The sequence below is a fragment of the Hyperolius riggenbachi genome, chromosome 12, assembly GCF_040937935.1.
Source record: "Hyperolius riggenbachi isolate aHypRig1 chromosome 12, aHypRig1.pri, whole genome shotgun sequence".
Lineage (NCBI taxonomy): Eukaryota > Metazoa > Chordata > Amphibia > Anura > Hyperoliidae > Hyperolius > Hyperolius riggenbachi.
This window is the reverse complement of record NC_090657.1, coordinates 23,943,600-23,971,112: the sequence shown is the minus strand read 5'-3', so window position 1 is coordinate 23,971,112 and position 27,513 is coordinate 23,943,600. Positions and strand designations below refer to the sequence as shown.

At 43.7% G+C, this 27,513-nt stretch overlaps 1 protein-coding gene across 2 annotated transcripts in view; it reads left to right on the top strand.

Annotated features, from left to right (window-relative positions):
• The window catches only part of LOC137541463 (probable E3 ubiquitin-protein ligase MARCHF10), a 115,491-nt gene that overhangs the window by 53,616 nt on the left and 34,362 nt on the right, over positions 1–27,513 (top strand). For both annotated transcript variants that reach the window (XM_068262771.1, XM_068262770.1), the window contains exons 6-7: positions 12,670–13,741; positions 21,262–21,428. In XM_068262771.1, the coding sequence (XP_068118872.1) occupies positions 12,670–13,741; positions 21,262–21,428 (1,239 nt within the window). The remainder of the gene's footprint in view (positions 1–12,669; positions 13,742–21,261; positions 21,429–27,513) is intronic.

Sequence of the window (27,513 nt, the reverse complement as noted above, 5' to 3'; positions counted from 1 at the left end):
ATTGCCAGTGGTCACAAGGTTGACCCAATGGGCTGTGTAAGTAATGTACCTGCCCTGACCGTGCTTGGCAGACCAGGCATCCGTGGTCAGATGGACCCTTGACCCAACGCTGTGTGCCAGAGATGACACCACTTGCCTTTCAACTTCACGGTACAGTTTGGGTATCACCTTTTTTGAGAAATAATTGCGGCCTGGTATCTTCCACTGCGGTGTCCCAATGGCCACAAATTTTCGGAAGGCCTCAGTCCACCATACCACCAGCTGGTATGGTAACAGCTGGTGAGCTAACAGTTCCGCCAAGCCAGCTGTCAGACGCTGGGCAAGGGGGTGACTGGCACACATTGGCTTCTTCCGCTCAAAGATTTCCCTCACGGACACCTGGCTGCTGCTGTGGGCAGAGGAGCAGGAACCGCTCAAGGTGAGAGGCGGAGTGGAGGAGGGTGGTTGTGATTGTGAAGTTTTAAGGGAGAAAACAGCTGAAGATGATACCCCTGAAGGAGGGTGGCTTTGCTTTTGTGTGCTGCTTTTCCTCAGGTGGTCTTCCCATTGCCAATTGTGCCTTTTCTCCATGTGCTTTCGTAAGGCAGTTGTCCCTACACGGGTGTTGGTCTTTTCACGCCTCAATTTTTGGTGGCAGAGCGAACAGATGGTATTGCTCTCATCTGAGGCAGAAACACAAAAAAATTTCCACACTGCTGAGCCCTGGGGGGTGGGCACTATGATGGCGTCAGCAGCGGACGTTGAAGGGCATGTTGGCTGGCTGTCCATAGGTGGCTATACATGGCGCCGGACACTGCCACTAGCTGTTTCTGACAACTAGCTCCCCCTGATTCTTTCATGAACTAGTCTCCTCCTACTCCTCTCTGACTCCCCCTCTGAACTGTCCCCCTGTTCATCACCTCTATTGGGAACCCACGTGACATCCATATCATCATAATCATCATCATCATCATCATCATCATCATCATCCTCCCCAGCTTCGCTTGTATCAGACACCTCCAAAACTGCATCAACAGGTAGTTCATCATCCTCCTCCTCCTCACACCTTACGTCCATAGTGATGGCTAACTCCGACATATGAGGTGGTGTAACTTGCTTAGCGCCTTCATCTTGTTGTAACAATAATGGCTTTGAATCAGTGAATTCCCCACCAAATAACTCCTGCAAAGTGTCAAATGTAGCAGATGTGGTGCTTGGAGTAATGCTGGTGGCTGCGGACAATCTTGGGTGGCCTGCCTCTGGATCTGCCTCTGCCTGTTTTGTCCATATCGGGGGGATGAAGTGAAGGGTTCGCACTGACTTGACATGACTGGTATTACAATACAATGTGCAGCTGTCACACAGGTGCAGTTACCAGGTATGCACGGACTGGTATAAAACAGCGTGCGGTCACAAAGGTACCCTGAACAGGAATGCAGTGACTAGTTTTAGAAATGTGCAGCTGTCACACACGAGTACCGTGAACAGGTGCAGTGACTGGTATATAACACTGCATGCTTGTCATGCAGCTGCAGTAAACATGAACAGATATGCAGTGATTGGCATTACAAATGTGCAGCTGCCTGTCACAAACGTGCAGTGAAAAGATAGTCACTGAATGTGCTGGGCCTGGCAGTGGCACAGTAGGAATTAGCAAGGGGCCAAGGGCCAGCTGTGACTGACTGACAGGGCTGTATATGTAAGTGTCAGTGGGACACACACAAAAAAATTAGATCACAAGAACATTAGCGCTCAAAAGATCTGTTGGGGGGAGCTTTTTAGCAAAAAGTATCAGCAGGAGCAAGCTAACAAACCTAACACAAGAGCCTAACTAAGCTTGCCCTATGTCTCTGCAGCAACTCTCCCTTCTCTAATTACTGCAACCACACGAGTGAGGGAAATGGCCAATGCTGCCTGCCTTTTATAAAGGTGGGGGCGGCTTCAGTAGTGAGTGTAGCCTGATTGGCTACCATGTGTCTGCTGACTGTGATGTAGAGGGTCAAAGCTGACCCTAATGATGTAGTATAGGGGGCAGGTCAAACTCGTACATAGTTCGCGGTTCACCGCGACCGCAAACTACCGAAGTTCGTGTGTTCACGTTTGTATGCGAACCATTCGGCCATCTCTATATTTGATCATGTATGAATTAAAAAATAATTAAATATAAAATAACGTATCTGCAGGTGACTTAAGTGAGCGAAATATTCCTTCAGTACTTGTCGTTCTACCATTGTGCAACAATAACAAACTAAATATTGTTCAGTTTGGCAATTATTGATCGGTCCTGAACATTGACTCGGCAGAATGTTACCCCATACACAACCGCTTCAACTCTCGTCTGTTGCTGGGTTTGCTCACCTGACCTGCTTGCTCACTTTAGGTCTTTTTACGACATATCAATTAGGTTAAAGTGCACTCAAAGTGAGAAGCATACGGTGTCTGCCATAGTTATTCAGTTGTATGCAATACTAATTGCCTGCCAGCCCTGCTGATCTCTTTGGTTGCAGTAGTGTCTGATTACAAACCTGATACACGCTAAGGAGCTGGAGGCCCCGATGCAAGTTTTACATTAGGCCCCCCAAGCACTCTATACATATCAATTGATACGGCGCACCAAAACCTGCAAATGGCAAATAGTGTCAGAGGTGCGAGAAGGGAATGGGGAATAGTTTGTTTGATTACCACTATTCAAAGTATACTGTATATAGGAGGGATAATGAGCACAGGACCAATAGAGAGCGAATACTGTAGTTGAGGGAGGGTCCTCCAGGGCCCCGATGATGTCTCTACCTCTGCACCCCCTATTGCTACACCCCTGGATACTAGCATGCAGCTAATCTTGTCATATTTCAGTCATAAACCTCTTATCTGAATGCTTGTTCCAGGTCCTTGTCTAAAGCCTCATCTACATGAGTAGATGAGGCTCCGATGTTCCTTATCAATCGAGCCGCTGATGCGGCTCGATTGATAAGATCCGACAGGTCGGATCTTGCCACCGCCGATTCCCTGCTCGTTCCCCGTGAGGGGACAATGGCAGGGAATCGAGCGGAAGATAAGCGGGCGCCGGCGGGGACGAGCGGGGAATCGAATCCGGCGCACGTGCGGGGATGTGGAAGAGGCGATCCGGCGGCTAATCGAGCCGCCGGATCGGAGCCTCATCTACGCGGGTAGATGAGGCTTAAAAGTAGCAGAGGCAGATGGTCAGCAGGACAGCCAGGCACTTTGCATTGTTTAACATTAAATAAATGTATTAACCACTTGAGGACCACAGTCTTTTCGCCCCTTAAGGACCAGAGCCTTTTTCTCCATTCAGACCACTGCAGCTTTCACGGTTTATTGCTCGGTCATACAACCTACCACCTAAATGAATTTTACCTCCTTTTCTTGTCACTAATACAGCTTTCTTTTGGTGCTATTTGATTGCTGCTGCGAGTTTTATTTTTTATTATTTTCATCAAAAAAACATGAATTTTGTCAAATGACTTTTTTAACTTTCTGTTCTGACATTTTTCAAATAAAGTAAAATTTCCTATACATTTGAGCACGAAAGTTATTCTGCTACATGTCTTTGATAAAAAAAAAAAAAACATTCAGTGTATATTTATTGGATTGGGTAATAGTTATAGCGTTTACAAACTATGGTGCCAAAAGTGAATTTTCCCATTTTGAAGCATCTCCGACTTTTCTGACCACCTGTCATGTTTCATGAGGTGCTAAAATTCCAGGATAGTATAAATACCCCCCAAATGACCCCATTTTGGAAAGAAGACATCCCAAAGTATTCAGTGAGAGGCATGGTGAGTTCATAGAAGATTTTTTTTATCACAAGTTAGCGGAAAATGACACTTTGTGACAAAAAAAAATAAATTTCCATTTCTTCTGAGGGCTCGTTTCCACTATCGCGAATCCGCATGCGTCCAACGCATGCGGATTCGCACATGTAATGCAAGTGGATGGGCTTGTTTCCACTGTAGCGTTGTTGAGGTGCATTTTTTTTCAGCGGTAAAAAAACGCACAAAAGAGCCGCAGAATTTGCCTGCGAGTGGAATGCATGCGAACAGCTGCTAATGTATTTAATAGGAAATTCGCATGCTGTTTTGGTATGCGAATTTTCATGCGAATTCGCATGAAATCAATGAACAAGCACACCGGCATTGCCATGGTTAAATTCGCACACATCGTCATCCATGCGCATTTTCATGCGAATTGGCATGAAAATCGCATCCGCATGCGAATTTTGCCACATCGATTTCGCAACGCAATAGTGGAAACGAGCCCTCACTTGCGACAAAAAAAAAAATGAAATCTGCCACGGACTCACTATGCTCCTCTATGAATACCTCTAAGTGTCTACTTTCCAAAATGGGGTCATTTGTGGGGTGTGTTTACTGTCCTAGCATTTTGGGGGGTGCCTAATTGTAAGCACCCCTGTAAAGCCTAAAGATGCTCATTGGACTTTGGGCCCCTTAGCACAGTTAGGCTGCAAAAAAGTGCCACACATGTGGTATTGCCGTACTCAGGAGAAGTAGTATAATGTGTTTTGGGGTGTATTTTTACACATACCCATGCTGGGTGGGAGAAATATCTCTGTAAATGACAATTTTTTTTGATTTTTTTTTTTACACACAATTGTCTATTTACAGAGATATTTCTCTAACTCAGCATGGGTATGTGTAAAAATACACCCTAAAACACATTATACTATTTCTCCTGAGTACAGCGTTACCACATGTGTGGCACTTTTTTGCACCCTAAGTGCGCTAAGGGGCCCAAAGTCTAATGAGTACCTTTAGGATTTCACAGGTCATTTTGCGACATTTGGTTTCAAGACTACTCCTCACGGTTTAGGAACCCTAAAATGCCAGGACAGTATAGGAACCCCACAAATGACCCCATTTTAAAAAGACACCCCAAGGTATTCCGTTAGGAGTATGGTGAGTTCATAGAAGTTTTTTTTTGTCACAAGTTAGCGGAAATTGATTAATTGTTTTTTTTTTACAAAGTTCAGCTAACTTGTGACAAAAAATAAAATCTTCTATGAACTCACCATACTCCTAACGGAATACCTTTGGGTGTCTTCTTTCTAAAATGGGGTCATTTGTGGGGTTCCTATACTGCCCTGGCATTTTAGGGGCTCTAAACCGTGAGTAGTAATCTTGAAACCAAATGTCGCAAAATGACCTGTGAAATCCTAAAGGTACTCATTAGACTTTGGGCCCCTTAGCGCACTTAGGGTGCAAAAAAGTGCCACGCATGTGGTACCGCCGTACTCAGGAGAAGTAGTATAATATGTTTTGGGGTGTATTTTTACACATACCCATACTGGGTGGGAGAAATATCTCTGTAAATGACAGTTTTTTTATTTATTTTTTTTACACACAATTGTCCATTTACAGAGAGATTTCTCCCACCCAGCATGGGTATGTGTAAAAATACACCACAAAACACATTATACTACTTCTCCTGAGTACGGCGGATACCACATGTGTGACACTTTTTTGCAGCCTAGGTGCGCTAAGGGGCCCAACGTCCTATTCACAGGTCATTTAGAGGCATTTGTTTTCTAGATTTCTAGACTACTCCTCACGGTTTAGGGCCCCTAAAATGCCAGGGCAGTATAGGAACACCACAAGTGACCCTATTGTAGAAAGAAGACACCCCAAGGTATTCCGTTAGGTGTATGGTGAGTTCATAGAAGATTTTATTTTTTGTCACAAGTTAGTGAAAAATGACACTTTGTGAAAAAAACAATAATAATCAATTTCCGCTAACTTTTTTTTTGGGGGGGGGGGGGGTCAGAGTTTTGCGGTGAGCGTAGCGTGCTGCGCCCAAAATGGGCATGGCCACGAACCACAATGTGGGTGTGGTCACAGGTGGAGCCAAATTTACATGAACTTGGCAATGGTGGGAGGGATTAGATTGTTCAGCTAGGTCAATGCACCTGTCAAGCCTGCCGGCAGTCCTCTCCTGTATCCCGCGCTTGGCCAGAGCGGCGGGGACCGATGTGGTTGGCGTGGAGCCAGATGCGGTGGGCGGAGCCATGTCACGGGGTTGCCGTCTGACGTCAGGGCGCTTTTCAGCGTTAACCACGCCTTCATCCGCCCTGACGAAAGGCGTGGTTAACGCCGAAACGCGTCGTGGCGTCAGACAACAACCCCGTGACCTGGCTCCACCCACCGCATCCAGCTCCACGCCATCCACATTGGTCCCCGCCGCTCTGGCCAAACGCAGGTTACAGAAGAGGACTGCCAGCAGGCTTGAAAGGCGCATTGACCTAGCTGTACACTGTGTATTTTTAAAGCGTGTTCATTCTAAGTAAAGGTTTTATTGCACCAGTGGTGCGCTCCTGTTTTCTTTTCTTTTCACATAGACTCACTGGCGCCACCCAGTACTTGGAGCTGCACCCATCCACCTACTGAGCCCATCAGTGTGTTAAGACAGCGCAGTGCTTTTTTCTGTTATTAGATTGTGAGTGCCTCCGACACAGGTGCCCCCCAGTTTAGGTAGTGACAGGGAAACTTAAGCCATGCCCCCTGTTTTTGCAGGAGGGTGCCAGTGGGTGGGAGAGGTTGACAATGGGTGGGAGGGGGGTGCCAGTGGGTAGGAGGAGGGAACCAGTGTGTGGGGGAGGGCAGTAGAAAGGCAGAGAGAGAGAGACTGCAGAGAGACAGCTGAGAGGCAGAGAGAGACCGCAAAGAGAGAGAGCGCAGAAAGGCAGAGATGGGCAGCAGAGAGGCAGAGAGAGAGAGAGAGAGAGAGAGAAAGAGAGAGAGTGAGTGAGAGCAGAAAGGCAGAGAGAGAGTGAGAGCAGAAAGGCAGAGAGAGAGAGAGAGCAGAAAGGCAGAGAGAGAGAGAGTGAGAGCAGAAAGGCAGAGAGAGAGAGAGAGTGAGAGCAGAAAGGCAGAGAGAGAGAGTGAGAGCAGAAAGGCAGAGAGAGAGAGTGAGAGCAGAAAGGCAGAGAGAGAGTGAGAGCAGAAAGGCAGAGAGAGAGTGAGAGCAGAAAGGCAGAGAGAGAGTGAGAGCAGAAAGGCAGAGAGAGAGAGTGAGAGCAGAAAGGCAGAGAGAGAGAGTGAGAGCAGAAAGGCAGAGAGAGAGTGAGAGCAGAAAGGCAGAGAGAGAGTGAGAGCAGAAAGGCAGAGAGAGAGTGAGAGCAGAAAGGCAGAGAGAGAGTGAGAGCAGAAAGGCAGAGAGAGAGTGAGAGCAGAAAGGCAGAGAGAGAGTGAGAGCAGAAAGGCAGAGAGAGAGTGAGAGCAGAAAGGCAGAGAGAGAGTGAGAGCAGAAAGGCAGAGAGAGAGTGAGAGCAGAAAGGCAGAGAGAGAGTGAGAGCAGAAAGGCAGAGAGAGAGTGAGTTAGAGCAGAAAGGCAGAGAGAGAGTGAGTTAGAGCAGAAAGGCAGAGAGAGAGTGAGTTAGAGCAGAAAGGCAGAGAGAGAGAGAGAGAGAGAGCAGAAAGGCAGAGAGAGAGAGAGTGAGAGCAGAAAGGCAGAGAGAGAGAGAGAGTAAGAGCAGAAAGGCAGAGAGAGAGAGAGTGAGAGCAGAAAGGCAGAGAGAGAGAGAGAGAGAGCAGAAAGGCAGAGAGAGAGAGAGAGAGAGCAGAAAGGCAGAGAGTGAGTGAGAGCAGAAAGGCAGAGAGTGAGTGAGAGCAGAAAGGCAGAGAGTGAGTGAGAGCAGAAAGGCAGAGTGTGAGTGAGAGCAGAAAGGCAGAGTGTGAGTGAGAGCAGAAAGGCAGAGAGTGAGTGAGAGCAGAAAGGCAGAGAGTGAGTGAGAGCAGAAAGGCAGAGAGTGAGTGAGAGCAGAAAGGCAGAGAGTGAGTGAGACAGACAGCAGAGAGAGAGGAGAGACAAAAGAAACGCAGAGAGCTAGAGTCAGCAGAAAGGCACAGAGCATGGAAGCAGAGATAAAAACAGCAGAGAGAGAGAGAGAGACAGCATAGACGCAGAGAGACAGCAGAGAGAGAGAGTTGAGAGGCAGAGAAAGAGACAGCAGAAAGGCAGACAGAGTATAGTTGCCCCCAGTATAGCTAGTATAGTTGCCCCCAGTGTAGGTACGTGTAGTTGCCCCAGTATTAGTATAGTTGCCCCCAGTGTATGTAGTATAGTTGTCCCCAGTGTAGGTAGTATAGTCGCCCCCAGTATAATATAGTTGGCCCCAGTATGGGGGAAGCTTGAAAGGAGGGACAGCGGCAGGGAGGGGGGCCAAACCCCCCAATTCCTCACCTGGGCCCCTCCTTCTGGTGCTTCCCCCCTCCAAATTAGCAGTGGCAAACAGAATCGAGCATCAGCGGGCAAAGAGGAACTGCTCACCACCTTCCTGCATTCCAGGCGATGGCGCGCAGCCCAGAAAGGAGATTTGACTATTCTTGGTTTCATACAGCCAGTCTTTCCTGCACAGATGTGTGGCTGACTGTTCTACAGACACTCTAATATCAAACTGATTAGATACATACTTGTACATGAAATTGATCTATATTCTAAAGTATATATATTTATACCTATACCTATATATACACATATACAGCCTTTCGATCGTCACATGACACGGATCTCCGACTTCTCCGCCCCTCACTGTGCTCTAATCAGGAAGCACAGAGCGGTGGAGAAGGTGGTGTGTCATCCAGTATACAGGTAGAATAGGTGCACAGGCCTGGCACCAAAACTACTCAAAAGTGCTGCAAACCCAAATCAACAGTCGATGTGTAAATCAGAAGCAGCAGTAGGGCACATCCAGAATAAAACGTCCATTTATTCAAATACTTAAAAGATCCATGTAGAAAATTACAGGCAAAACAAGGAAAGGGAGGGAGGACAGCATGTTCAGTCGACGGCTGTTTCGCACCAACCTACATGGCGCTTCATCAGGACCAATGAAGCGCCATGTAGGTTGGTGCGAAACAGCTGCCGACTGAGCATGCTCTGTCCTCCCTCCCTTTCCTTGTCTTGCCTGTAATTTTCTCCATGGATCTTTAAGTATTTGAATAAATGGACAATTTATTCCGGTGGAGAAGGCGGTGACCAGTGTCACGTAATGATGGTGCTGCGTACCATTGCCTGGAACACAGGAAAAAGGTAAGTAATTCCTCTCCGCCTGCTGATGCCTGCTTCTGTTTGCCGCTGCTAAATTGGAGGGGGAGGGAAGCACCCGGAGGAGGAGACCCAGGTGAGGGAGGTGGGGTGGGTCTGGCCCCCCTCGCAGCCGCTGTCCCCGCTGCACCTCCTTTTGTGTTGCTTTCTCCTCCTGTGGGTTCGGGTGTGTGGGGGGGGTGTTAAGCAGCTGGCCGGGGGGGGGGGGGGGGGGAGACTTGTGTGGATGGTCAGACAGACAGACCATGATCCACAAAATAGACCAACTGTCCAATCTCACCCTGCAAATATTATGAACACTAATTGGTTAGTTAAAATGTGTTATAACTTTGCCATTTCATCTTCTCATCCTACTCTGACAAATACTATTGGCACAGACAAGCTATATATCAGATGGAAGTCCTCCAATTTGTGAGTAAATAGTCTAGCCACTGCTACTTGAACATTACCTGACTAATTAGGTCTTAGTCAGCTGGCTGTCAATACAGCTGGTTCTATTAACCTCTCTATAGATATCCAAGAAAATGTACATAATTTATTTTCCTTGCCTCCAAGTACTATTAGCGATGAGTCAACTCCATTGGGCTCAGATAGCCTATTAAGAACAGTAGTCTTATAGGAAAGGAATTTTCTATTATCACTGTACACCACATGCCTGTAAACCTAGCTGAAATTAATCAATACACGTTCTAAATAGATAACATAGAAAAAGTTAATGGAAGTGTAAAGAGGCACTGTAATAACATATAGTAGAATGAAATAAATTATTTAGGATACCCAGTTTTACGTTAAAGGACAATTGTAAGAGGGATATGGAGGCTGCCATATTTATTTCCTTTTAAAGGATACCTGAAGTGACATTTGAAATGATGAGATAGACGTGTGTATGTACAATGCCTACCACACAAATAACTATGCTGTGTTACTTTTTTTTTTTCTTTCTCTGCCTGAAAGAGTTAAATATCAGGTATATAAGTGGCTGACTCAGTCCTGACTCAGACAGGAAGTGACTAAGGTGTGACCCTCACTGATAAATTCCAATTATAAAACACTTTCCTAGCATAAAATGGCTTCTGAGAGCAAGAAAGAGATAAAAGGGGGATTTCTTACCAGTGAGGGTCACACTGTAGTCACTTCCTGTCAGGACTGAGTCAGCCACTTACATACCTGATATTTAACTCTTTCAGACAGAGAAAGAAAAAAAAGGAACAGCATAGTTATTTGTGTGCTAGGCACTGTACATACACATGTCTATCTCATTATGTCACTTCAAGTATCCTTTAAGCAATACCAGTTGCCTGGCAACCCTCTCCTTGTGTATCATACTTGATTGTGTACTCTACTAGAGTAATGTAAACTTGTATTCTCCAGTGTATGATCTGGTACTGTATCTCTACCTATATTGTGTTGTGAACCTTATTGCTTATTACCTGTATTTTGTTGCTTTATCTTACTGCTTATTACCTGTATTGCGTTCAATCTTTTTTCCTGTAATGTGTTGTTGTATCTTATTGCTTATTACCTGTATTGCGTTGTCGATCACCTCTGTCATCATTGTCTAATCTTATGCATTGTACAGCGCTGCGAAACAGAGGTGACATACAGGGGGACATTGGAGGCACAGGGGACAGAGATGGCACAGTGTTCACACTTGAGAACGGATTCAGGTTAAAGTGTACCTGAGACAAGTTAAAAGTAGAAATATATACTTACCTGGGGCTTCCTCCAGCCCCCTTCAGGCTGATCGATCCCTCACTGTTCTCCTCCACATTCTGGATCCTACGTTATGAGTCCCGGTACTTCACTCAGTCGTCACCAGTTAGCGCATGCGCAGTGTGGCTGCACGCGCTCCCCTGCTACGCTTTCATGGCTGGGAGCGATAGGATGCTCATGCACACTACGCCCCGACTGGCTGAATTACAAGGACCTATAGCTGAGGATCCAGGTGGCTGAGGACCGATCAGCCTGAAGGGGGCTGGAGGAAGCCCCAGGTATGTATACATGTATTCTTTTAACTCCTCAGGTTTACTTTAATGAACGAACCTACAGTCCCTATCTATTTTAACCAGGGACTACCCTGTATCCTGGTTTCAGCATCTGATACAATTCCCATATCTATATATTGCTGTCTATTGTATGTAGCCCCACCCTCCCAGTTATGTCAAGCCAATACAGATTAGCTATGTACCCTTCTCCCAGTGCATTCTGGGACACCAGGTGTTTGTTTTCTATTCAGCTCCAAACACACAACATCCAGCCATTCCTCAGCGATGCACCTTGACAGCACTACATTAACATTTATAGTGTGCTTTTCCTTTGGAAGACACAAAGCAACAGAGCTGCAGCCGCTAGGACACGTTCTACAGGCAGTAGCAGTGTTATATCTCAAAATGGAAATCTGGGTGAGCAACGGGTAAACACTGGCTAAATAATTTATAACCATTGCAAAAAAGATAAGCAATTTTATGCATTAACCACTTCCGCCTATCTGGATGATTAAGCTTTCAGTGATGGTATTTCCATGTTGGCAGTTAGGAAAGGTAAGCAAGGCTTCCAATGAATGGACAGGACCCCAATCAAGGGCCATGTCCATTCACAAGAAATAAAAACATAGAAAATGAAACCCTTCCTAGTAAATCTGAATTGTGTTTCTAGCGTCCTCTAGTGGCGAAAAGGTTGATTGCAGACACCAGTCACCTGCAGTAAAATAATAAAATGAATACCTTCTGAAGCCCCCTGCCCAGTAAACAAGCAATCACATGAAAAAAAAAAACTGAAAAAAAATTCCATAAATAGTTGCCTTAGGGAAAAGGCACAAAAAAACCCAAAACAGAAAAACTACACCTTTATTTCCAAATATATTGACGCCATACATTGTACTAGACACAAGAGACACAATTTAAATGTTGTGATAGCCAGGGCTAATATGCAAATAAAATGGGTGGATTTATAGTCGTGTTGTTCAAATTATAGGGGATGGAATTGGAGAAAAATTTTTTTTTTTTTTCTTTTCCCTAAAAAAATGCATCGAAAATAATGTAATTACTGAAAACAAGTATTACCCACAAAAAGCTTAATTACACATACACACATACATATACACACACACACACACACACACACACACACACACACACACACACACACACACACACACACACACACACACACACACACACACACACACACACACACACACACACACACACACACACACACACACACACACACACACCTATTCCTGCATATTCCTTTTCTGAGAACTATTTCTGTGCTCTTTGTCAGGACTCTTGATGCAAATATTGGCCTAGGGCCAGAATGACTACCACATACCTCAGCATCCCACAGTGCTAAATTGCACCTCTTCATCAGATATTAGGGCACCTGCTTTGCACTGCGGAATCTATGGTTAATGTTTACCACAATTGTGATAGGAAAAAGTACAAACACACATATGGATAGTCAGAGTATGGATCAGCAACTTTCAGTAAAATGAGTGTGCAGACACCTTGTAGTGCCTATTAACCAGATAGAATATTTTATTGGTTTGCAGAAATTATACGTTTACTTTAAAGATATTTTTAATTTTCAAATACTGGTATTTATTTCCAGATCATCTTAAACAGAAGTCTAAAGTACAAGGAAAAACAAACCAAAGTCGCAAAAACAGTCTTTCAATCCAAAACCCTTGTTCAGAGCAGAACCTTAAAAGTCATAATGGTCTGCGTGATCAAGCTTTATGTTCACCACAAGATTTAAGAGATGGTCCTGATACTGTCTCAGAACCAGCAAGTTCCAGAAGGTCTCCATCCCAGACATATGACCATGGCCTTAATGGAATTCCAGAGATAAATTCTGAAGACAATATGGATCATACTAACGAGGCAAACGTAATTGATCATTTGTGGGTAGAGGAGTCCTTTTCTGATAATGAAAGTAGGATACCTTTACCTCTTACACCCTTATCTTATGACACACGACGAGTTACAGAACCTAACTTCTTGAGATCTAGCCTTCCAGAGTTAGATGCGATCAGCATTGAGAGTGACATGGAAGAGCTTGCAGACGAGGATATAATAAACTACAATTATAGTGTAGAGTCTTTGGGAAGTGCAAGGAATGGGCTGAACACTGTCCCAACATCTTCAATGAGAAGACTAAGTACTCTGCCAGTACTATCCCCTCCTCAAAGTTTGCAAGAACTAACAGTTTCACAAGTTGAAGAGGATTCCCACAGTAATCCTTCAGCTTCTTTGTACAATTCCAGGAATTTCACTGAACTACGACGGATCAGTGTTGCGTCTCCAGCTCAAGAACATTATAGGACACCTACTATGTCAGAAACAACACTACCCCTTATCCATGATGTTAATGGAAATACTAGAAACCAACAGTACCATATCCGTAATCAAGGAATGACTAGAACACCAGAGGACAGAAACAGGACCATACTTGGTGGTGAAAACTCATCCAACTTGCATGATGCCTCTCTAGGACTCAGTTTGTTTCCGACTCCACCAGGTGTTACAATTTCACATGACAACTTTGATATGATATTCCATACAATCTCCATGCAGAGACAATCTGATAGGAGAAATTTAGAAAGTATCTTCAACACAGCATCAGAAAGAGACAATGAAAAACCCAAGCCAGACCCAGAGAAACTTAAGAGGCTGCAGGAAAGGTAAGGTTTGGCATCATTTGAGCACATCTGCTATTTCAAAACAAGTCAAACATTTTCCCTAAAAACAAAAACGTCACCGTTTTAGAAGGGTCCATAACCCTTTTTAGCCAGTATCACAAGCTTCAGTTTCCGGTTTATGTAGCAACATCCACCTAATGCTATTAACTGTAACCAGTAATGCACTTAGCCTGCTGAACCGGTAAGCTGGAATAAGGGGCTCTGGTTATTCTTAAATCATGGTGGGGAAGGAGCTAGCTAGCTACAAGATAGCCGCTGTGCAGCGGCATCCCCCCACCCCCTCTGATCGCCTCCGGCGATCAGCGCAAACTAGAAATCCCGTTCAGAACAGAATTTCCTGTTTGTCTTTCCCCGTCGCCATGGCGATGATCTTCGGATGCCGTGACGTTATCGGGAGTCCCGATCCACCCCTCAGTGCTGCCTGGTGCTGATAGGCCAGGTTGTGCAAGGGGTCTGGGGGGGGGGAGCGTGTCGGGTAGCGGCGGCGATCGGGAAGTACACGCAGCTAGCAAAGTGCTAGCTGCGTGTACAAAAAAAAAATGCAAATCGGTCCAGCAGGGCCTGAGAAATCCTGCGCGGCATAGCCCGACCTGAGGTCAGGCCTACCGCCAGGGAGGTTAATATCAGGAAAACATTGTAGACCTTATAGAAACCAAGGTCTAGTTGGAAAAGCAGACAGGGTTGCTCCCAACTCCCACACATGCCTGTGGTGCCTCACCATCCCTCCACAGGGCAGCAAAACGGAAATAGTTAATGAGCACTCCTTAGGTAGGTAGAAACCAAAACAGTTTATTGGCACATACAAGATGAGATACAGCAACTGACGCGTTTCAGACAGTCTTTAGTCATGGCTTTAACTAAAGACTAGGGATGATCAGATACGCAAATTCTTCAGTTTATGCAAATTTATGCAAATTTTGTTTTAAATGTATGCAGCTTGAAAATGGACCAATCAATTTAAACCCAGGGTTAAATTGATCGGTCCATTTTCAAGCTGCATACATTTACATAAAAATGTGCATAATTTCGGAAGACTTTGCATCTCCTTACTAAAGACGTTGTGTCTGAAACGGGTCAGAGGCAATTTTACTAGAATTGTACTATTCAAAGGTATAAATGCTTTGATACATTCGGTTTGTTTGATTTTGCGTCCCGCCTGCATAATTTAAATAGAGGCAACAAGACCATTTTCAATTTTATTTGATAATGTGCACTTCAGGGATAGGGATTTCCTATAGAGATACAGTTAGGCTCGGTTCCCACTTGTGCCGGATCATGTGCGGCCAGTGGGAGCGGAATGCTCTGATAGTCCACTTGGACCTTGGGGCAGATGCAGATCCCCATAGGCTACATGGGGTACGCACCTCTTCTGGGATTATCGCAGATTTAACGGAAGTACGATCCATCCGCTTACTGCAACAGATCCAATGAACTGACAAGTGTGGACTGCTTCTACATATAAACAGCCTTTCTCAACCTTTCTACCCTGGAGGAACCCTGCAAATAACTTTCGGATCTCGAGGAACCCCTGCATTTATTTTGCAGGAGGCATGGTCTTTAAACTATTTTGGTTTCTGGACGTAGAAACTACGTCCAGAAACCATGCGCGCTAACACGCGCTCCCGCGGCCGATCGCACGCATGCACGCACACTCCCGACCGCGGATTCGGTAGCCACGGAATCAATGTATCGGGCTATGGTGCCCGATCACTGATTCCTCTCCCCCGCTAAAAAAGCGACAGCTTCTCTCGGAAGCTGTGCTTTTTCTGGCCGTTGCCTCCCCACTGCGTCACTCTAAGCGTGTGTTACGCTTAGAGTGACGTCATGTAAACAAACTCATGGCCGCCATCTTGTGGCCAAAAAGTAAAACTACAACTAAAAGTAAAAAAAAATTGAAAACCACACACAATTACATTATAAAACTATAGTTTACATCCCACCCTCCCAAAAATACCCAAATAAAATGTTTTAATATAAAAAAAACCCATTACAATAAAAAAAACATGTAAATATTTACCTAAGGGTCTAAACTTTTTAAATATCAATGTAAAGATGAAATATTTCTATTTTTTTTATTTTAAACTTGTAAATAGTGATAGATGCAAAACGGAAAAAATGCACCTTTATTTCCAAATAAAATATTGTCGCCATACATTGTGATAGGGACATAATTTTAACGGTGTAATAACCGGGACATATGGGCAAATACAATACGTGAGTTTTAATTATGGAGGCGTGTATTATTTTAAAACTATAATGGCTGAAAACTGAGACCGTTTTTCTTATTCTTCCTGTTAAAATGCATTTACAGTAAAGTGACTCTTAGCAAAATGTACCCCCCAAAGAAAGCCTAATTGGTGGCGGAAAAAACAAGATATAGATCAGTTCATTGTAATAAGTAGTGATAAAGTTATAGGCTAATGAATGGGAGGTGAACATTTCTCAAGTGAAAACGACGGAACGCGAATGGGTTAAAGTAGGTGTGGCTGCTTATTTCACTACCCCCTATTACACTGCCACTCATTATACTGTCTCCTGACCCCCCAATTTACTGCTTCTTGTTACAGTACCAACTATTATAACGTGCTCTATTATACTTCATCCACGATGGGGAAGGGGGGGGGGCGGGGGAGGAAATGCCAGGGAACCCCTGCAGAGTACTCAAGGAACCCTGGTTGAGAAGGCCTGATATATAACATACTGTTCACTGTCTGTTTTCCAATGAGCGTAGGACGGACAAAATTTCTATTCTCAGCTCAAATGGGGACGCAGCCTAATGCCTGGGACACACACCATGCAATTTCCTGTCAGATAGACGAGTCGAAACGATAATTTCCGCCAGGTCTGATCTTATTTCCGATCATTTCTCTGATCGATTTTCTGATCACTTCTATACAAAATCGATAAGAAAAACGATCGGAAATCAGATCAGACATATTGGAAATAGATTCGACCCAAAATCGGACGGGGAATTGCATGGTGTATACCAGGCATAAGAGTGCTAGTTGCAGACGCAAAGAGTTCCTGTGGCCAGAGCAATGTATAATGCCAGAGTGAGCCATGATGCCATTCTATGGTTTCTGTTCTATTATCGGTCTAGATTTGTCACACAGATTGTAGACTTTATCATGACCTATTTCAATCAACATTTACATGAATAGAAACCATAGAAACTATACAATAGCTCAAAATTAAACAAGAAGTTTTAAATCAGGATGATACCATTTATTGGCTAACTAAAAAGAATAAGAATAAGCGAGCTTTCGGCTTTGCAGCCTTCGTCGGGCTTACATCCTGTTTGTTTGCAGGCTGATGGTACAGACAGCTTTATACATGCAACATCAAACATGTTGCATTTATATAGCTGTCTGTACCATCAGCCTGCAAACAAACAGGATGCAAGACCGACAAAGGCTGCAATGCCGAAAGCTCGCTTATTCTTATTCGGAAAGAATTGACAGATTACTGGCTGGGGAAGACCCGGCTGTCATGGTACACATTGGCACCAATGACAAAGTTAGTGGGAGATGGAATGTCCTCAAAAATGATTTTCAGGTACTTGGAGATAAACTTAAAGCAAGGACCTCCAAGGTGGTGTTTTCTGAAATACTGCCAGTGCCACGTGCTACATCTGAGAGACAGAGGGAGCTTAGGGAGTTAAATAAGTGGCTGAGAAATTGGTGTAGGAAGGAAGGGTTTGGGTTCCTGGAGAACTGGGCAGACTTTGCAGTCGGCTACAGGTTCTACAGCAGGGATGGGCTGCACCTTAATGGGGAGGGTGCAGCTGCATTGGGGGAGAAGATGGCTAAACGGTTGGAGGAGATTTTAAACTAGGATCTGGGGGGAGGCGGGAGGATAAAGTCTCGATACGTAGACAAGATGAGGTAAAAAGACAGTGGGAACCTATCATTATGGAGGGTGGAGAGGGGGGTGGGGACAGTGTAAAGATTAAGGAGGTTGGTAAAAATTCAAGTAGCCCATTTCATGTAAACAAAATTGGTAAATGTGGTGGTAAAAATATAAAGTGCATGGTAACCAATGCTCGGAGCCTTGCAAATAAAATAGACGAACTAGAGTTCATTCTGAATGACAAAGGCTATGACATTGTGGGAATAATTGAGACATGGATGGATGAAAGCCATGACTGGATAGCTAATTTAAAAGGATACAATGTGTTTAGGAGGGATAGAACAGGGAAAAAAGGTGGAGGGGTTTGTCTCTTTGTTTAAGAATTCTCTTACAGCTGTCCTCAACGATGAGATGGAGGAAGATTGTGAAGATGTGGAGTCCGTTTGGGTAAATATTCATGGTGGAAATAAAAGTTGCCAATTGCTTATTGGGGTATGCTACAGGCCACCTCTTATTAATGAAGCTGCAGAACTGCGATTACTACAGCAGATTGAAAAAGCTGCAGGTAAAAATGAGGTCATAATTATGGGCGACTTCAACTTTCCAGACATTGACTGGAGTATTGAGGCTACCCATTCTGGTAAAAGCAGCAGATTTCTGGCAGCACTACAGGACAATTACTTGACTCAAATGGTAACTGAACCAACTAGGGGGAATGCGTTACTGAATCTGATCATTTCTAATAGACCAGATAATGTATCAAATGTGCAGGTTCAAGAACATTTGGGAAATAGTGATCACAACATGATAACGTTTGATCTGGTGACTGATAGGCCACGGGGCAGCGGGACCACTAAAACTATGAATTTTAGAAAAGCAAAGTTCACTCAAATTAGGCAGGCACTAAGTTTGGTGAACTGGGATAATGTACTACAAGGGAAAGAGACACAAAAGGGAAATGGCAAGCTTTTAAACTTATACTCAATCAATACTGTAGTATGTATATCCCATATGGAAACAAAATGGCCTCAATTCACTAAGCTTTATCAAACACTTTATCAAATGTTTGATAATTTACCTGATGGGTAAAATCTAATTTTGAATTCACTATGGTGTTCTAGATTTATTGAACGTTTTATCGATAAAACATTCGATAAATATATAACACCTCAGTGAATTCAAAATTAGATTTTACCCATGAGGTAAATTATCAAACGTTTGATAAAGTGTTTGATAAAGCTTAGTGAATTGAGGCCAATGTCTAGGAATAAAAAAAGGCCTCTGTGGATGAATAGAAAGGTTAAAGATAAAATGAAGAGGAAAAAGAATGCCTATAAGGTCTTAAAACAGGAGGGGACCGAGGCTGCAAGTGAGTGCAATAAAAATTGTAAAAAAGAAATTAGGCAGGCAAAGATTGAAGCTGAAAAACAAATCGCTAAGGATATCAAATCTAACCCAAAAAAGTTTTACAGGTACATTAACTCTAAAAAAAGAAAGGTTGACTGTATAGGACTCCTAAAGGATGAGGGTGGGAACTCAATGGTGGATGACCAAGGTAAGACAGAGTTATTAAATGCTTTCTTTGCTTCTGTCTTCACAAAAGAAACAGCACTGTTGCAAACTACAGAGGCGGAAGAGTCTCAATCTTCTAACTGTAATATTAAATACTTAACGCAGGAAGAAGTGAAGGCAAGACTAAATAAATTAAAAATAGACAAGGCACCTGGCCCGGATGGCATGCATCCTCCGGTCCTAAGGGAATTAAGTTCAGTTATAGATAAACCCCTTTATCTTATCTTTTGTGACTCTCTTGCAACTGGCAGAGTCCCAGTGGATTGGCGTACAGCCCACGTTTTCCCATTATTTAAGAAGGGCAAAAAATCTGATCCAGGAAATTATAGACCTGTAAGTTTAACATCAGTTGTATGCAAACTATTTGAGGGGTTACTAAGAGATACTATACATGACTTCATAGTAGAAAATAATCTTATTTCTCAGCATCAACATGGGTTTACTAAAGACAGGTCCTGTTTGACTAACATGCTCAGCTTTTATGAGGTAGTGAATGCTAATATGGATATTGGGAATGCTGTAGATGTGATATACTTGGACTTTGCAAAGGCCTTCGACACTGTTCCCCACAAAAGTCTGGTGCAAAAGTTGAGGATGCAAGGACTGGGGAAGAGTCTGTGTTCATGGATAGGGAACTGGCTAATGGACAGAAAACAAAGAGTTGTGGTCAATGGATCGTACTCAAAATGGGAGACTGTTAGCAGTGGGGTCCCACAGGGGTCTGTTCTGGGTCCAGTGCTCTTCAATTTATTAATGACCTAGTAGATGCAGTAGTGAGCAATGTTGCTATTTTTGCAGATGATACAAAATTGTGCAGAATCATCAACTCTCAGGAAGATAGTGTCATATTGCAACAGGATCTGGATAGGATGGCTATATGGGCACATACATGGCAGATGAAATTCAATGTTGACAAATGTAAGGTCATGCATTTTGGACGTACTAATGGTCTAGCACCATACAAAATAAATGGGATACAGTTGGGGACATCAAACTTGGAGAAGGACTTAGGAGTACTCATTGACAACAAGTTAAATAATCGTACTCAATGCCAAGCAGCTGCAGCTAAAGCTAACAAAATTTTGGGATGCATTAAAAGGGAAATAAAAACTCGAGATGCTAGCATAATATTGCCCCTGTTTAACTCTCTAGTAAGGCCACATCTGGAATATGGAATTCAGTTCTGGGCACCACATTACAAAAAAGATATTGCAGTTTTAGAGCAGGTGCAGAGACGAGCAACAAAATTGATGCGTGGGATGGAAGGTCTCACTTATCGAGAAAGGTTAGATAAACTGGGTTTATTTAGTCTAGAGAAAAGACGCCTTAGAGGGGATCTAATTAACATGTATAAATACATCAGAGGGCAATAAAATACCTTGGCAGATGAGCTTTTTGTCCCTAGGCCTTCTCGAAGGACTAGAGGACATGATCTGCGCATGGAGGAAAAACGTTTTAGCCATTTATTTAGGAAAGGGTTCTTTACAGTAAGAGTGATTAAGATGTGGAATGCATTGCCACAGGAAGTCGTTATGGCAAACTCTATACCTGCATTTAAAGGGGGCTTAGATGCTTTCCTTGCGTTGAAAGACATCCATGGCTACAATTACTAGGTAATGCCTAATGATGTTGATCCAGGGATTTTATCTGATTGCCATCTGGAGTCGGGAAGGAATTTTTCCCTTTAGGGGCTAATTAGACCATGCCTTGTAAGGGTTTTTTCGCCTTCCTCTGGATCAACAGGGATATGTGAGGGAGCAGGCTGGTGTTGTACTTTATACTGGTTGAACTCGATGGACGTATGTCTTTTTTCAACCAAAATAACTATGTAACTATGTAATTATGTAACTATTTTTAGTTAGCCAATAAATGGTATCATCCTGATTTAAAACTTCTTGCTTTTACTGATGGCTAACACGGTACAATACCCTACTGCTGCTCAAAATTAAACAATTGTAGTCCCTTTCAGATAAATCAATAATGTGCACATTGTGGAGCTTTTCGATGCAAGGGCTTTACTGATACGGTACTCTAGAGCTACTTTAGACTGTAAAGTAATGCATTTCTCTTCTCAAATCCAGTTTATTAGAGGAAGACTCAGAAGAGGAAGGGGATTTGTGCAGGATCTGTCTGACTGGAGAACATACTGAGGAAAACAACTTAATTGCACCATGTAGGTGTACAGGAAGCTTGAAATATGTACACATAGACTGCATGAAGAGATGGCTGCTCAGTAAGATTAAATCAGGTAATAATAGAATGCTCATCATTTAAATTGTTTGATGAATTTAAAGTGTTTCTTCTTCAACTCCATTGTGGGTGGCAGTGACATATTGGATAGGACTTTTGCCTTGCTAGGGTCTTGGGTCCAATTCTGGGCCAAGACAATATCTACACTGTTCTTCCTGTGCTTCTGTGGGTCTCGAGGCCCTCTAGTTTCTTCCCACATGCTGATAATGGCTTCTCCCTTCAAAAATTGGCCATAGACATGGATACTGTATGACCCATGATAGGGAATATATTATGAACTCCTCTGAGGGGACAGTATGGGACATGACGCCATATCATGTAAATTGCTGCAGAAGATTTCATCGCGATATAAATACATGATAAAGCATCCAAAACAAAATAAGGTAGCTTCAACTGGACTCCCTTTTCTGCTCTAGTTGACATTTCGTCACTTCAACTCTGTAACTTCACCAGTTCTAATTTTGAAGGCCTTAAGTATGTTTAGGTTATCAGTTAAAGGACAACTGAAGTAAGAGGGATATGGAGGCTGCCATATTGATTTCCCTTTAAGCAATACCAGTTACCTGGCATCCCTGCTGACCCCCTGCCTCGGATACTTTTAGACCCTGAAAAGCATGCAACAGATCAGGTGTTTGACATTATCGTCTGATCTGTCAAGATTAGCTGCATGCTTGCTTCTGGTGTTAAGACACTACTGCAGACACAGATCAACAGAACTGCCAGGAAATGGGTATTGTTTGAATGGAAATAAATATGGCAGCCTCCATATTCTCGCTTCAATTGTCCTTTAAGCCTTTCCCGAGCGCCTAACATCGATCGGCGGTGGGAGAGTGGCGCTCACAGGACCACGTAACGCAAATTGGAGTCAAAGTCAACGCTCGCTTGTGCGTTCCCTGCAGGTAATTGTGGCGGGGCTCTGTCATCAGCCTGCCAGCCGCGATTAGAGCTGGCAGGCTGTATTGTAAAAAAAACAACCAAAAAACATAGGTGTAAAGCACTGCGCTCTAGCGCAGCTCAGTACAGGGGACAGCCTTGACACTTAACTGTCCCTCTCAACGGCTCACACTGTAATCCTGTTCATAGGCAGATGCCTATGTATGGGTAGTGTATGTATTGCAGTCTAGGGCTAATCTTTTTTTTTGGGGGGGGGGGGGGAGGGAGGAATAACAAGGATTTTTAAAAAAAAAACCAAAATACGCTTATTATAAAAAATAAAATAAAGATCGCAGTAGCAATCAGAGACCGACAAAAAGAAATCTCCATGAGGCCTGGAACCCACTAGGAGCATTTTTCTGAGCGTTTTATGATTTGAAAAGATGTTGCTAATGCAATGCTATGAGTGTGATCCCCACTAGAGCGATGTGATTTTATAAAAATCCCCAATAGCATTGCATTAGCAAGAGCTTTTTCAAATCCCTACCTTTTGTGTCTCCCCCTCTCCCTCTAGATTGTAAGCCTTTGGGCTGGGTGGTCCTCCTTATGTCTCCTACCTGTTCACACAACTCCATTACCATACACTCAGAATCATAATCAAGTTTATTTCGCCAATTGTGGCGGGAGCCACACGCGGAATGGTTTGTGGTACACATCGGCATTGTACATGGTGCAAGAACAGCATAACAATAATAGTAGTGCAATACACACACATACATTGACATAGGCATTTAAACTGATCTCGGTGAACTCTGACTTGTCTAATCTCCATGCTCCCATCCAGTGTCTAAGCAACACCTTGTACTCATACTGTGCTGCGTGATCTGGTTTTCATGTATTCCTGTATTGTCTTATTACTGTAGGTCACCCCTAAATATTGAATGTAACCTTAACTAATATCCAGCTCTGCGTAATGTGTTGGAGTTTTATAAATGCAATAAATAAATCAATAGCTTAGGCTTAGAAAAGGCTTTTAGTGGCTTTGAGCCCTTAGTGGGAAGAAAAGGAGGTAAAATTAATTTGGGTGCTAAGTTGTATGGCCGAGCAATAAACTGTTAAAGTTGCAAAGTGCAGAATTGTAAAAAAAAAATCTCCTGGTCACTAGGAGGGTATAAACCTGTGGCCCTAAATAAACACCATTTCCAAGATGGCCAATAAAATCATAGAAAGTTGTATGATGGCTCATTGTTACAGACATTTCAACTGCTTATTTTCATGAAGATTTTCCACCAGTAAAACATTATCTGCTGATACAGGGAACACGCAGCATCTCACGGGTGATGACTCAGATCAGCCATCATCATAGACTTGTTGGGAGCTCTTTCTAACTTCTTTTCATGCATGCACAGCATATTTGCTTGTTATGTTTCAGCATTTCAGAGATCCATTGGCCATAGAAAGTTGGCCCATCAAAGGGCTAGCCACTCCTAGCCATGTCCTGCACTACTGTAGGGCAAACTAGCCTAGTGCTGCTTAAGGGCTTCCAAGTCAGGTGTTGCAGACAGTCACAACTAACACTAGAAGGAATGCTTGTATCCTTGATGGATACTCGTTAATTGCCTGTAGAATAAGAGTCGCCGGGAGCCCAACGGTGCAGTATCGTAGGTGTATAAGTAATATACCACAAAGGTGGACTGCAAAACTTGCAACCACCATCTGATCCTGTGGGAATGTAACTGTCCCCCCCCCCCCCCCCCCGTGTCTCAGGTCTGTCTGTGCAGATGCTGACTGGTCGCTCTCCTGTTTATATTTGTGAGGACTGCAGGGTCCTCGTGGCTATGACCCACTAGGGGTGTGGACCAGTGTTGCCAACTCATTCCTTTAATTACTGACACATCTAGGTTGTACAGGTTCTGGGGCTATTTGCACATAATCAGTGCCTTAACTGCATCTACCTAGCCACAAAACCTGTATAATTCATATGTGTCAGTAATTAAAGGGATGAGTTGGCAACACTGGTGTGGACTATGCTAAGCGCCTGATGAAGGCACCCTTGATTCTTAACTGTAAAAACTATAACATGGGTGAGAAATGTAACATCTTAACTTCTCAGAAGGACAATCCAAAAATTAATGGAAAAGGTATGTTTTATTCATGCACAATGGACAATGCATTTCCCTTCCTCAGGTCAATGAAAGTTCCTTGAAAGCTTTCAGTCTCGAATGTGAGTGCCTATAATTAAGAATCATCAAGGGTGCCTCTACCAGTGTCTTTAAAGGACAATTGCTGGGAGGGGTACATGGAGGCTGTCATATTAATTTGCTTCTATCAATACCAATTGTCAGTCCTACTGATCTATTTGACTGCATGAGTGTCTGAATCACACCAGAAACAAGCATGCAGCTAATCTTCTCAGATCTGACAATGTCAGAAACACCTGATCTGCTGCATGCTTGTTCAGGGTCTATGGCTTAAAGTATTTGAGGCAGAGGATCAGCAGGATAGCCAGGCAACTGGTATTGCGTAAAAGGAAATAAATATGGCAGCCTCCATATCCCGTCTTAGTACAGTTGTCCTTTAAGCACAACTAACACTAGGTTGCTAGTTTACAGGAGGGCTCGATTAGAGGCCATCCTGTACTCCCATCACAATGCAAGGGCCAGCAGGGCAGCATGAAATATGCAGTATCTGTATTGGACTTAAAGAGAAACTCCGACCAAGAATTGAACTTTATCCCAATCAGTAGCTGATACCCCCTTTTACATGAGAAAGCTATTCCTTGTCACAAACAGACCATCAGTGGGCTCTGCATGGTTGATATTGTGGTGAAACCCCTCCCACAAGAAACTGAGGACCGTGGTACTCCAGGCAGTTTCCTGTCTGTGAACCTTGCTGCATTGTGGGTAATAGCTGTTTACAACTGCCAAAAAAGCATGCATCAGCTACATAACCTGCCAACAGTAAAAATGTCACCATGTGATAAATGTCAGAATGTAAATCGGGGATTTAAAAGGATTTAAAACACTGACTAAATCATTTATCCATAATTATTATTGTAAAAATAAAGCATTTTTTTATTACATTATTTTCACTGGAGTTCCTCTTTAGGTAGCAGCTTCTGTCCAGTTATTTCCGGTTTCACAAAAACCTCTGTGTGCAGTATGGCTGCACTATATATATATATATATATATACACACAGAGGAGCAGGGTGTATCTAGCCATTGGCCATATTTGTTTACGGGGGCCATCTCAGTTTAGATCTGTTATTTATCCCAAATAAAGTATATTTGCTTCATGCAGCAAGGGAGGGAAGCAGAGGTAGGAAACATGGGAAAGTGTCTATACTTCAGTCTGCAGAGTCCTTCCCTGCCATCAGTGCATGGATTTGTTGATGAAATGCCACCACCAGTTTCTCATTCACAAGATATCCATATCAACGACACAGTGGGACATAAAATGCCTTTCTCTGTACTATAAATATCTAATCATATGTGCCAAGTATTTTATAAAGTTACGCTGGGCTTTTCCAGACTACTAGAAAAAGTAGTGAGTAAATTGCATACTTTCAGGGTAGAGCTGTCAGAGAGTAATGCTGAAGCTGTCATTGCATAGCTTTTTCTGTAAAGCTCAGCTGCCTGGCTGTAAGGCTGATCTTCCCACTCTAATACAGAGTTGCTTGCTACACAAATGCAATGTCAGCAGAAAGACAGAGTGCGCAACTGTTCAGGGTAAGTTGTTAAAACACATTGAATGGGAAGAAACTATCATCAAACCAGCCTTAGGGATAGTGTACATGGATATTCAACACCGATTCAATATTAGCTGTTTAATTCTCAGGCTGACTTGTTTCGCTTTCATTGCTGTAGTTCAAAGATGAATTTATGCCAAGTTGACCATAACTGAAAAGTAAACAGAAGTCAAAAAGAGCATGTGCACTAACGGTAAAGAAGTTCTGAACTTACAATATGAAATTGTAACGCTCGGTGTCAGCACACAGAGAGAATCTGATTATTGGCGATCTGCAGTATCACCAAGAATACAGATTATACCTGATTATTGATGATCTGCAGAATCACCGATAATCTAAGTATAACTAACCTCTGGACACCTTTATAGTGTGAGTGTTTGGTGCAACCGTAATGAGTTTGAGTAAGACCACCCGAGGAGCAGGTGGTCTCTGGCAGTATGGGCGATACCGTCTTTTTTGGAAGTACAAAAACCTTCCAGCAGCCTGAGGCCTCCAAAGGGGTGGAGTCCCAGGCTGAAGGTGGGAAGAACCTGTGGGTGAGTGACACCTGAAGGTGGATGTCACTAGCAGGTCTGGAGACTATCTGTTAAAGAGAGCGATAGCTCTCTAGGTCGGGCAAGCCAGGTCGGCAACACACACAGACAAGGTACATAGACAGAAGGCTGATTCGGTATCCAAAGGCAGGCAGGGTTTGGCAACAGATAATCAGATATGCGTAGGTACCGAATCAGAAAGCAGAGGGATAGTCAGAAATGCAATAGGTCATAACCGATATCAACAATGCCTAGTCTTGGGTGTGAGGTCTATGGTCTCTACACCCTGGAACTAGTCTGAAGTATAATATGATGGTACAGCGTATTCCTAGACTTGGGTGTGAGGTCCGTGGTCTCTACACCCTGGAACTAGTCTGGAGTATAACAGAATGATAACACAGAGTCCCTAATCTTGGGTGTGAGGTCCGTGGTCTCGACACCCTGGAACTAGTCTGAAGTATAACAGAATGATAACACAGAGTCCCTAATCTTGGGTGTGAGGTCCATGGTCTCAACACCCTGGAACTAGTCTGAAGTATAACACAATAATACACAGAAGTAATCTGGCTCAGTGTGAATTCCCAGGTCCTCCTGGTTCTAACACACTGTAGTATCTGACTAAGGTCTGAGTGCTTCCACGTAAGTGTTCGCAACGGCAGAAAACTTGAGACTGACCAGCAGTGACTATATATAGCGCAGCACTCTCCGGCGCCACCCATCAGCGATCAACCAATAGCCACTTGCTTTGATGTCTGCTGACCAACGTGGTCAGCTGATCCCTCCTTGTTTGTCATAAAGGTTCTGCCTCTCAGCGCGCGCGTATTCCTCAGCCTGTGTGAACCAACAGGCCCAGCCACACCAGACGCACGCTGCTGCGTGCAAACTGCCGCGCCGGACGCGGAATCAGCCGCCTTGCCGCCAGTACACG